This window comes from Osmia bicornis, chromosome 16 (assembly GCF_907164935.1).
Source record: "Osmia bicornis bicornis chromosome 16, iOsmBic2.1, whole genome shotgun sequence".
Lineage (NCBI taxonomy): Eukaryota > Metazoa > Arthropoda > Insecta > Hymenoptera > Megachilidae > Osmia > Osmia bicornis.
The window spans coordinates 6050047-6062721 of NC_060231.1; the positions used below are offsets into that span (position 1 = coordinate 6050047).

General features: G+C 36.6%; 2 protein-coding genes across 5 annotated transcripts; one reads left to right on the forward strand and one right to left on the reverse strand.

Annotated features, from left to right (window-relative positions):
• Nucleotides 1-67: 67 nt before the first annotated feature.
• Nucleotides 68-6463, reverse strand: LOC114876700. Of its 4 annotated transcripts, none has more exons than XR_003789444.2 (7): nucleotides 6011-6462; nucleotides 5291-5641; nucleotides 4999-5219; nucleotides 4780-4929; nucleotides 3328-4706; nucleotides 2667-3241; nucleotides 68-2548 (listed from the first exon to the last, which is right to left on the reverse strand). XR_003789444.2 is itself a non-coding variant. In XM_029188473.2 (7 exons), exons 1-7 carry the CDS (start codon nucleotides 6312-6314, stop codon nucleotides 2866-2868), a joined length of 2715 nt encoding a protein of 904 aa, XP_029044306.2. In that variant the 5' UTR covers nucleotides 6315-6463; the 3' UTR covers nucleotides 68-2865. The 4 variants fall into 4 exon arrangements, 3 of the variants coding, with proteins under 3 accessions (XP_029044306.2, XP_029044305.2, XP_029044304.2); XM_029188473.2 differs by having other exon boundaries at nucleotides 68-3069; nucleotides 3136-3241; nucleotides 6011-6463; XM_029188472.2 differs by having other exon boundaries at nucleotides 68-3241; nucleotides 4780-4926.
• Nucleotides 6464-8761: 2298 nt separating this feature from the next.
• LOC114876652 (DNA repair protein complementing XP-C cells homolog) lies at nucleotides 8762-12581 on the forward strand. Its single transcript, XM_029188383.2, has 5 exons — nucleotides 8762-10863; nucleotides 10927-11132; nucleotides 11200-11464; nucleotides 11535-11703; nucleotides 11828-12581. Exons 1-5 carry the CDS (start codon nucleotides 9214-9216, stop codon nucleotides 12181-12183), a joined length of 2646 nt encoding a protein of 881 aa, XP_029044216.2. The 5' UTR covers nucleotides 8762-9213; the 3' UTR covers nucleotides 12184-12581.
• Nucleotides 12582-12675: the final 94 nt, after the last annotated feature.

The window sequence follows — 12675 nt, forward strand, 5'->3', positions numbered from 1 at the left end:
CAAGGAATATTAACAGTTTACATTGAGTTGAAGTCTTGTACTAAGTTTCACAAAGAAAACATTTACAAGCATTTGTATATTTCAGTTTATTTAATTAAAATATACAGATTTTAAACGTGATCACACATTTGTTCGAGTTCTCCTCCTTCGACCTAGTCTTAACCTGAGATAAACCACTATTTAATTTTCATTTGCTACAGTGTTTCTGATTTCATTAATAAACCCATCTGTTCTTGTTACTTCAACTCTCAGAAAATACTTAGTTTCGATCACCTATTTAACGTATGTTAAACCTACAAGCGCGATTAGACGGTTTCGTCCTTTTTTTAAATTTTTTTTTTTAACTACTCCACTCTCTTTCTCTATGTATAATTATATAATAATTTTTCATGTATATAAATAAACGCTAGCAAAAATTTTATTTATTTCTTCTCCTATGAGCATAATCATCTACAATTTTTATCTACACGTATAGACACCTCATGGATATACGTGTACAATTTACATTTACAATTTATGTATTTAAATGTTTAAATACATATTTATATATTTATATGTATATATAGTGACAACTTTATAGTGGCATGCACCAAGAAGAGTCATTCTTAAAGTATATATATATATATCTTCTTTTTTCATTAAGTCTAATATCTATTCCATTTAAAATTTGTTTTAGTCTTTTGTCGCTTTTGTCTGTTACAATAATTGAAAAACACTTTCTTCTTGGTCCATGATATCCTAATACACTTTTTATATATACATATATATATACATTTAAATGGTAACTATTGTAGGCACGTGTTATTATTTATCATACTCTTCATCACCCTTTTATATAACTTATGTTTCTTTGCACTGTCTATAATGAAACGTAAAAATATAAAAATATTAGATAAAGTAATTATAAACATGTACTTTCTGAAGTATTACTACAATTTTAAATCTGTGGACACAGTAAATTCTTTTATCACAATGTTATTTTATATGAAATATATTTTCTATTTATTAAATGAATTAAATCAGTTTCCAAAATTTATATCGTCAAGTTAAAATCCTTGATCAATTTTTAGTAATTTTTTTTACAAAAGAAAAGAATATAAATTGTAAAATAAAACTGTAGTATGTACACGTGAACTTACTGTACCACTTTAATTATTTATAACAAGTTCAATCTAAATTGTCCTGAAGTACATTTTGCACCGTGCAGTGCTAGCTACTTAAAGACTTTAAATTATCCCTTAAAGTAATACCGCAAGCACAAAAATCACATCCTTAAAATGAAAAAAAAAGAAGAAATTCCAATGAATTGTATTTCTAATTTATATAAAACACCTGCATCCTGACCACCCTTTCGTTATTATACAACTATAAACAACTGAATTTATTACTTATTCAATTAATTCAACCATTTCAATAAATTGTTCTAAATATAATCTATATTTTGTATCGCATAATAGACAGTCATTTTGTTGCTTCGTACCAAGTGGTTGCTATTCAAGACATGGTGCACATATTACTTACAATGAAATACCTCTAAGAATAACGAATTATTCTTTTTACATAGAAAGACAGGGACTTTGTGCTGTCATCGTATAAAGTTAAATATCAAAATTTAATGATTACCTTTCATTTTCATTGAATCTTGAATAGCCACTCTGTACTTAGCCAAAGCAGATCACTGATTACGTACCTACATCCTATAATATTAATAACTTCTAAATCTTACTGTAAGCAAATTACATTCTCTTTAACCATTTGTTAATCACCTTAAAGTCGTTTCCTCCTAAGAAGACTGTAACACTTAAAGGAATCATTGGAAAAACATCATTTCTACAAATCACGTACACAAACATTTTCTCCCTTTGACGCATTCATTCTAACTTCTTGTTCATCCATTCATACTCATACAATTTATACATATGTTCATGTACTTTCTTAACTTCCCCCCCCCCTTTTTTCTATAATTAACACCTCAATAAGCTAGTCAAATATTAGAAAGCATAGAATAATTGGAAGGAGTCTCATATTAGTCATTAAGCCAGTGATATTTTTTTAGTGAAACGAAGCAATAAAAATATTAAACAAAGCATCTTCAAATAAATACAAATTTTAATCTATATTAACCATTTTTTAACTAACAGTTGGAATTTGAAAAAACCAGGAATATTTTAGTTATCTCCAAGAAATAAGATAACTGTTACTTTCCAAGATGAAAAATTAGAAATCTGTTCTATAATGCATCGTATACGGATAATGACACACGTTGGACAACAGGATCAACTGGAGAATACACGTGCAAATTCTATTCGTTTGATATTTCGTCACAGTGGAACACGAAAAATGAAAGAACACGTTATACCATTCTCAATTGGTGTTTATATTATTGCTAACATTGATAATGTTGAAAAGTACGCAATTATGAAAAATACTATTGATTTTTCACCTGTAATGTGTCGTGGAAGTTGAAGTGGCGTATACCATTGCATCGATAAGAAAGCTGTTGCCCTGCTTGCTATTTAAAACAGTTCAAGAGGAGGTAAGAATTACACTAGAAAAAAAAAAAAACGAAGTTAATTTCTCTTTTTTTTTTATGTACGAATTTGGTCCATAAAATGCAAGCCCAATTCCGTCGAGGCATCTGGAAAACTTTGACTCTGACAAAATACCTTGCCTATGGCATTATCCTTGACGCATAAGATCCGCGATGAAATGCAATAGTACAGACGAAAATATTTGTAATCAGCGCACCTTCCATAGAAATCAAAAGCAACACGCAGTAAAGAAAGAAAAAATAAAAAGAAACGTTGAGGGTAAGAAATAATACCCTGTGAAACAAGTAACATAATCAACACGTGTTACTCTACCTCATTTTCCAAGACGCTTAATTCGTGATCGCGTGCTTAATGATCTAGCGCTTGGATTATAAGGTGACTTTACTCTCTTAGCCATTCCAGAACTAGTGTTGCATCCTGTGCTCGTAGGATTAATCGTCGAGCAAGCCCCGTTACCGGTACCATTATTATTTTGTTTTATACCGGACGACAACGAGGAGGACCTTACTCTACTCGACTGGAGAAAACCATTATTACTAGACTGTTTCAATTTACTCGGCAAAGAAAGTCGACTTTGCTTTACCATTCCGTACTGATGGACTAATTGTGCGGATATCGTGTGACCGTTTATCTCGACGTTACGTGATCTCAATGTTTTTACAGGTGTCGCAGCAGCAATGGTGTCCGACCTAAAAAATAAACATAAATATCAATGACACTCCGGTGTTTAGTATACAAGAATATTTATGTAAAGAAGGAAAAAAGAAAGACTAACCTAAGCCAACGTTGCGAAACGGTGTCTGGCGAGCCTATAATAGACATAGTTCGGTTTATCCTTCGCTCGGTACAACTACTCGTTGATCTATTACTTTTCCCTTGATCCCACTCTCTCGCCCCACGACTAGCAGCCCATAGTTGCTTCAACAGACCTTTCAGCGAGGGTCTTCTGATCGCCTTCACCGGTGTGGCTTTCTTTCCTAAATTTCTTTGGAAAGTGTTCAAAGATAGCCTATCTTGTACAGGTATAGTTGTAGCACCGGTCGTCGAACGAGTGATATTCGATTCGGTTGTAGGCCAACTTAAATTACTGCTCGCATCCTTCGTAGACTGATTAGCCGGATCGTTCTCGTCGACTGGGTTCCTACGATCTTCTGAACGCGTTCTCCTCTTCGCCGATGATTCTTGTAGAACACACGACTCGTCAGACGTGTTAACTACACTCTGTGATATTGCACTATGTCTTCTTTTATTACCAACAGCACTACTCCTCGTCTTGCTAGCCGAGTTCCTTACACTTTCCTCCACTGTATTCCCTGTCACCGATACCTTTGTACTGCGCAATTTAAATCTCGAATTAACATAAGTTTTCCCCTCTAACGAACCTGAATCTACAATAGTATTACGCGAATGAGCGTTCAAGGTGTGCCCCCTTCGTCCGTTCCTGATTTCCGTTCTCGGGGCAGAAAATAACGTGGACTGTTTATGACGTGGTTTGTTTAAAACGTCACTTTTTATCTCATTCTCATTAGCGTTACTTTCCGTGATAAATTCACTGTTCTGTTCGTTACTACTAACACAAGTAGAAGAGTCAATGTCATTACGTTCACTAGAAAATGCACTTTGGTGTATCACATTTTTAACGTTCGAGTCGTCTCTGTCTTTTGATTCGGAAGATTCGTTTTCACGAGTTGCCTCGTCAATCGCATCCTCCTGTTTATCTAGCTTCTCTGACTGTTCGCTATCAGGCCTTTCAATTACCTCTGTCGAGTCTTTTTCGAATTCAGCGATACTTGTTTCTAAGTTGTCGACTATTCCGTTAGAAATGGTCTCTGCGACCCGAATACTACTTTCTATAGGGTTGTTCTCTACATTTGCGTGCATTAAATCATTCGATTCGTGAGTTAAATCAAAATTTTCATCAACTTTGTTTACCAACAACGAATTGTCTAATCTTGGCTCTCTGCTGTCTTCGGTTCCAGGCAAAAAGTCTGGTCTCTTGAGATCAACATTGTGAGTTATTATTGGAGAAGGTCTTGGTACGCTTCGAACAACTGGACTGGGAGTTAGTTTTTCTGGGTTTTCAGAAACTGGTGTAGCTGTAAGCGTGGGTGTAGTATGATGCGGTAAGCCACATTCTTTCTGGCTCAATATAACCTTTTAAAATACAGAGTTTGATTAATATCTCGATGAGAATTTTTCCAAGTTCTTCCGAAAAGAGAATAAATACCTCGCTACGAGATGGACCAGGTGGGTCCAGCATTAATGTAACTACACTTGTATTATCGGCACGCAGCCTTTTCGAGGACCACCTTTCTAATGCTCTGTCTACTAGGCTCTTCGAGGGGTTTATCCATAGTTGAACGTTATCAGCTTGCTGCTAAAAATCGTTCCAAATAATTAATTCAACTATTCAACTATTCTTATAAAATTGATTATAAATACACACCCCGTTACACGTTTGCTGAGAGGCAATCAGGTGTTTCTCATTGTGCCTGTCGGCAGCTTGAACAATAGCAACTGCAGCTTGCGGCGTCAACATGTTCCATAAACCATCTGTTCCAAAAATAAGACAACGATGTGATTCAACATCAATTGCAACTACTTTAACATCCGGTTCTGGAGATACAACAAAGGTATCTAATTCGGAATTGTAACTCCAAAGATCACCTAGAAAATAAATATATCTGGTTATTTTAGATAATTGTACAAAATCAACTGCTCGATGTTACAAGGCTTACCTAAAGATCTAGCGACAGCAAGAAATGGTATTTCATCTATATGAGTTGATCTCCGAACCGGTCCCTTGTGTCCTATGCGTGGTCTGTTCCACACAACTCTTGGCACTCCTGATTTACTGACTACTTTACCACCAGACTCACGTATTCTTACCATTTCTGGCCCACTTTCCGGCTTGTGGTCTTTGGTTAACGCCTTAGCCCGCCACTGTGGATCGCCGTCCACTTGGTACCCAAGTATTATACCGGAATCTCCAACATGGCCTATATAAATCTTTCCTTTGCGAATGAACGCTATGCTAGCGGTGGTTCCGGCCGTAGATGGTAGCCCGGATGCGGTTCTTGGCCACTTATCTATCATAAAAGAAAATTTTTAACAAAATTCAAATTTACCCTTGATTATCGATAAACTATTTTTCTAAAATTCTCTGTTACATAAATAAGAAATTAATCGCAGAGAAACGTACGATATCGAATATTTTCTCTCAACTACTTTTTATTTCAGTTGATACTTTCAGGTTAGCTCGGATTACATAACCTAAATTCTAACCTAATCGGGCACAGGTGGTGGGGGAAATACGCGGGACAATGAGAGAAATTCTTCAACGAATGTTATAAGCATCAGTTTTTCGGATGAATATATTGAAAATCTATCGAGATTTTCGAAGAAACTAGAGGAACGATGAAATAACGGTACTAGAAATGGAAAAAATGGTCTCTTACCAAGCTCCCGCCACATCGCATAGTGCGTGTTCACGTATCCGTCTCTGATGGCTCGAAGTACGTCTTCGTCACGATCACTCCAAAAATTTTTCTGCTTCACGATTACGTTCATAAGGTGCTCCTTGGCAAAGGTAGCTGCCTCGCCGCCACCGTGGCCGTCGAATATCCCAAAGAAGGCGTACTCCAGATCTTTGTCATCCGGTGTAGATTGAAAGGCCACGCTGAACATGTCCTCCATGTACTTACGACCGCCCTGATTACAGTGCCCGGTCACTCTTAGGTTAACCCCAATACTCAACGGCATGATGGACACACGCCGGTGACACGGGATACCGAGATACGGATACTTTCTTCGTTTACTACGCACTCTTTCGACACGTACTCGGTGAACGGAAACCTCGTATTTACTGGGCAGGCTGCGCGCAGCTCGAGGGACGCACACACACTACAACGATCATGGCCCCACACGGCACAATGACGTTGCGGCCAACGGAGTAGGGCAAGAGGGGTCGTCCCCTCTATGATTTCACCGTCGCCAATGCGCCGCACCACGTCCGACGTTTCTCGACGGAAATCTTCAAACGGAAGATTTTCGACCGATGGCAACGCGTTTTCTTCCCCCGATCTTCCCTTACCTTTCCCTAAACTTACCCCTATCGCCCTGACATCAAACTCCTGCCACGGTGAATACGTCCGCATCAATTTCAATTACCTATGCATTCCAACAGCTGTACAGTATATTTGAAGTTTTCGAAAAATTCTACATCGCGAAGTTAAGCATGGAACTTAAGATTCGCGCGCTGATTTTACGCGGGATCGTTAATGCATCGTCTATGTCTGTTTTGGGGAGTTTTGAAATCTTTCGATCGATGCATTTTTTCAGATCATTTTTCTTGATATAGTTCTATCCCTACCTAAAATACGTTAGGTAAAATATGTTAATCGGAGAAAATTCTGGGGAATTGATACCGTTTCGAATTTAACCGGGGAAATTAGATGTACCCTCTGAAATTACCAAAAATTCTCCGTAAACAGCTACACGGTAACATTACCTCGGTTATATTACGCTCACCGATGACTACCACACGCAAAGCGTATCGCTTACCCCTTACCTTTCTACGTTGCTCCTCCATCCCCACCACTGTGGAAACTTTTACCCTCCCCCTTGCCCCGTTGAGCCCCTGACAACGGGCCGACCCATCAACGTTGGTGCTATTCATGCCGCGCATCTCGGCTCACGCAGTTGCTACGTTGTCACGTTTCTTCCTTTGGACTCGGCCTTTCTTGTCCGACGGCAAGTTCGAACTTGTCTTGAGGAATTTTTTTTTCAAAATTCTACCATTGAAAGGAACGTCGAAACGTAACTACTATATGTTAAACGATCACGATTACATTTTGATTATTATTTTTGGAAAGAAACGAAACGTTTCGGTAAGATCGATGAACATACGTGAGATACTTATTGGAGCATGTAATATTTCCCATATTCTCGGATTTAAGTTTCCCTCTTCGTTCCACTATTTTAATGTTTAAAACGTGTGACACACGTTCCCAGAGATATGATTCAGGGTGATCGTTGAATAGCTTGAAACGATGATTTTATTTCAGCATTTGATCGATCAAGTATATTCGCGAAAAACATACCGATGAATCAAGTGAAAAGCAAACATTATGTTTTGTCAGGCAGTGCAGTTATCTCTTTCCAAGAGTAAAACACGGGGCACGTGTTTGAACTTGCTCGCCGAATGATCTGGCAACGCTGTGCTTCGTTCAAAATAGCACTCCCAGCTGGCGGCTTTCGTTTAACATTCGATAGAATATGGTTTGATAAAGATCATTTTGCATTATCTTAAATAACATAACGATTCGATTGTAATCGCGGTTTGCAGTTTTACTTATCATGAAAACTGACTGTTAAGAATTTGACAAATTTGAAAGCGACTGGCGACACAGTCGATACGTGTCATCGATTGCATCATCTTAAAAAGATGGCTGTTCCTTTCTGCTTGGAAACAGTTATGCGGAAATACATCAATAGGTTGTTCAGCTATTTCATACATTATTTACGTTAAACAATTTAAATACTTTCAATAGAAACATCATAATTCGAATAATCTGTGATTAAATCTCGATTATTGATTAGAAAATAAAATTTATATAAATAGAAATGTTCTAAGTAAATGCAAGTTGAAATTATTTGAACAGTGTCTGCGCTACCATCTACCGACAATTAGGAGAATACATAGAAATTGAAAAACGTGGGAGGGTAAAACTTTTAGAATTACTGCAAAAGTAATTTTTAAAATTAATAATGTATTCAATTTGATAAATGTATCTCAATGTTTTAGAGATGCTGGAAATATCAAATGATCATCGGTAAATCAATTTTCAATTCAAAGTAAAATTAGTACAATTTGACTGGTCCATGTATTTGTTAGATTTGCGTACTTTATTAGCACATTTAAAATTACCTCTTCGCAGAATAGCAGGTATGAGAATTTTAAACACGGACGGCTGCATACCACGCTGAATCATTCAGAAATCCTCAGGACAAGTCCGTGCAGGCAGTGACCTGTAGTCTTGTTGGATTGTAACCGCAGTTCACCAGAGTCCATAACTGCGACGCGCAGATTGGAAGATGGTGGGGGAACGCAGCGAGCTTGGGAGTATCGCCAATCAGGGCGAAGATGCGTACTGGAGATGCGCAAAGAACGAAAACTGGTCTTTTCGCAGTTATGGACTCTGGTGAACTGCGGTATAGTCACTGCTGGCTGTAACGACGAAATCGCCATCTGACAAAATTGCGCTAAAGTAAAATATGAACCACAATGAATTTGCATTATAATATTCATTATCAACAAATAAATGGTTATAATACCAACAAATAAGATAAAGTTTCATTCATTTCTATTTTCTTAAATCCTTTTTCTAAACACGACAGCGATTGAACTGTATACAATTATTTATTTCATGTATTTATTTGTAATGTGTTAAATAAATTATGCAATTTTCGTTACAACAGTAATGTTATCTTATTTGTACTATCTCTTATCTTACTCATCTCCTACTTTGTGTAAATCTACCCTATGAATGTTACCGAACTATACAAACATGTTTGCAGATTTATAGAATGCAATATCGAACATGTAACATGGTGCAAGAGGAGTAAGTTGACGCTGAACTGGTAATATATTTTCGCTGAAATGAATGGCTTATCAGAGGATGACACATCTGACAGTAGCGATGAACATTTTATTGATTTAAAGAAAAGTAATTCGAACTCTAGGGAAAGTCTTAAACCTAATGTAACTTCATCCGACAGCGGTACCGAAGATGAGAGTACCGGGGATGAAGATTTCAATGACATCGATCAAGCAAGTAACATTGAACTTTTCACTCAGGTTTTAAAAAATTTAGAATATTCCCAGAAACTCGAGATCAACGATGAGAAAACCGAAAAAGAACCGTCCACTTCGAACTGCCTCTTACCGCCAAAAAATGAGGGAAAAATACAGAAGCTGAAAACAGAACCACAAGATACATCTTTCAACGAGATCACTGAACTCCTGCTTCAAGGTGAGAGTAGCACAGGGTCACCTAGTAAAAAGAAACTTGTAAATACTCCTGTAAAAACTGAAGACACGGAAGCTCCTACCGAATATACCATCCCAAAAGATGGAGTTAAGATTACTTTGCCTGGTACGAGCTTAGTGTTTAATAAAAAGAAGAAGAAGGGAGGTCAAGATATAAAAGCAATTTTAAGGAGACGCTTAAGAGCTAGTCAGATATTGGTAGAAAAAGTTGGATTGCTATGTTGGCTAGCCTATGGGTTTCATTTCAACAAACAGATTAATCAGCCTGAGATAATGGCAGCTGTATTGTCTTTAATTTCAACTTCCAATTATCCGAAGAAAAGAATCGATCTGGTATATTTAGAGAAGTTTACAAAATGGTTTAAGCATATATTCTCATTTGAAGTTGTTGAAACCAATGGTAATAAATGCATAAATAAGGAATCATTGTTGAAGGTAATAGAGGAGAAGAAAATTTCTGATTATAAGGAGCTAGTATTGCTATACATTGTTGCATTGAGAGCTCTAGGTTTAAATTGTCGGTTAGTGATCTCTCTTTGTCCACCACACAGAGCATACAGTGATAGTCCATTATTCCAAAATGATTCGAAAGGGCAGCAAACCAAATCGAAAAGTAAATCTAGTACGGGGAAAGAAGGGAGTTCATCAAAGAAAGGTAAGAAAGGGGAGAAGAAAGAAACTGATACTACAGATGTAGTCCAAAATAGCTCAGAAGCAAAGAAAAATGCTAATATAGAAGCAAAAAGAAAAGCAGCTGAAATTTTGCGTTCAAAACCTCAGAAAGGCACAAAGAAAAACAAAGATTCCAAAACTAACAATGAGGCAGCTACAACGTCGGGTAATAAAAATAAAGGTAGCAAAGATGAATCTGAAACTGCGGAACAAGGAAAAAGTGGGATCAGTTTCAAACAATTACGATCTCGTAAGGTGAATGCCGTTCCTAAAGATAAAGCAATAGCAGAAACTGATGGTACAAAATCAAAATATTATATAGAAGAGGATTCCACTGATTCTGAAACGGAATTTCAACCTACCCCTAAACGTTCAAAAAATAATTCGAATAAAAAGGAAGTAACAAAAACTGTTAAAAGCAATAAGAGAAGTGTTACAAAGATACTGTCTTCTGATAGCGAAACTGAGGAACCAGATAAAGCAAAAAAGTCGCAGGACATTTGGGCTGAAATATATTTAGAATCAGAGGAAAGCTGGATCTGTGCAAGTGTGATGGATGAAAAGATCCATTGTGTCACAGATATATATGTAAGGAAATTGAAAAGTAATGTTATATTTTAAAATACTAATAATAATTATACCTTGTTTCAGAAAAGAGCAAAGAAGCCGGTATTATATATAGTAGCTTGGAATTCAGAGAATTTAATAAAAGATGTGACTAGACGTTACTGTCCTCAATGGCTGACAGTTACGCGTAAACAACGCATTGATGAGAAATGGTGGCTTGAAACTTTATCTCATTGGAAGGAAAAAGATACTGCTATTTCTAGAGCTGAAGACGAGATGCTATTACAAAAGTATGTATTCAATTAAATACTTTTATTTGTGAAAAATGCATATTTTCACATATTATGTATATTTTAGAGAATTGGAGCAACCATTGCCCAAAACGATTGGTGAATGCAAAGGGCATCCATTGTACGTAATTGCAAGGCATTTACTTAAATTTGAAGCACTATATCCTCCGGACTGTGTACCATTGGGACATCTTGGCACAGGCGATGCCATTTACTCAAGGCACTGTGTGCACACGCTTCGTTCAAGAGAAACGTGGTTGAAACAGGCCCGAGTTGTAAAACCGAAACAGGAGCCTTATAAGATAGTTAAGTCTCGTCCAAAATATGATAAGGTAATGGATATTTTAATCTTCCACATTTTTCACTAGCGAGCACAATATTTTAATATGGAAATTTTCACAGCTTTCAAGAATGGTAATTAAAGATTCGGCGTTAGAGATATTTGGTGAATGGCAAACTACAGAATATGAACCACCGGAAGCGAAGGATGGTATTGTCCCGCGTAACGAGTACGGAAACGTAGATTTGTTTAAACAATCTATGCTTCCAAAAGGCACGGTTCACGTAAATCGTAAGTTATTAAAAATTTGCTTGAACGCTATATTTTTCAATCGGAAATGGCTAGGCCATATCTGATCTAGCGATTAGATAAAGAACGGGATTTAAGATACAATCATAATGGAATAATGTTATAGTTCCAGGTTTAAATCGTATTGCTCGAAAGCTTAATATAGATTGCGCACCAGCAGTGGTGGGTTTTAACTTTGGATGTATGGGCGCGGTACCAGCTATCGAAGGATACGTTGTTTGCTCAGAACACGAGGATACGTTAAGAGAAGCTTGGGAAGAAGAGCAGGTCGAAGCTACTAAACGAGCTAAAGAGAAGCAAGAGAAAAGGGTTTACGGTAATTGGAAGAAGTTAATTCACGGTTTACTAATAAGAGAACGACTGGCGGCTAAATACGAATTTTCGAAGGAAGAGAAATCGGTCGCAACGAACAAACGACCAAAAACTAAAAGAACAGATGTAAAGAAAGCTAAAGTTTCATAAGAAATTCTTTCAATTCTTAATTTATATTTAAACGAAAGAAAAATGTTCTGAACGATACTAAACACTTAAACGGTTGTAAGACAACTTTACCTAGTATTACAGAGTTAGACGATTTACTATAAGTTGTACAAATTGTACAAAATTGCGATACACATTGTCTGAAAAGGTATACATATATTGCATGTTTGTGATTGAAGGAAGCATTATCATGTGAAGGATTTGTAATTTTTCTTTGGTATTATTGTTTCTAATTTATTTTTCAATTGAGTGTATGTGTATGAAAAGAATCTAAAATTCTTATAATTCTACTGTTGAATAATTATGAATATTCAACATTATTTACCTAAGAAACCAGCGATTTTTGTAAAGCAATATTAATAAATTCGTATATTTTTATACATTATGTGTTAATATGAATTTTGTATAATGTGCCAAAGACGGTACACTTCTGGAAAAATGCGACGACCCGAGGTTCTCACCCCTTCCCATGAT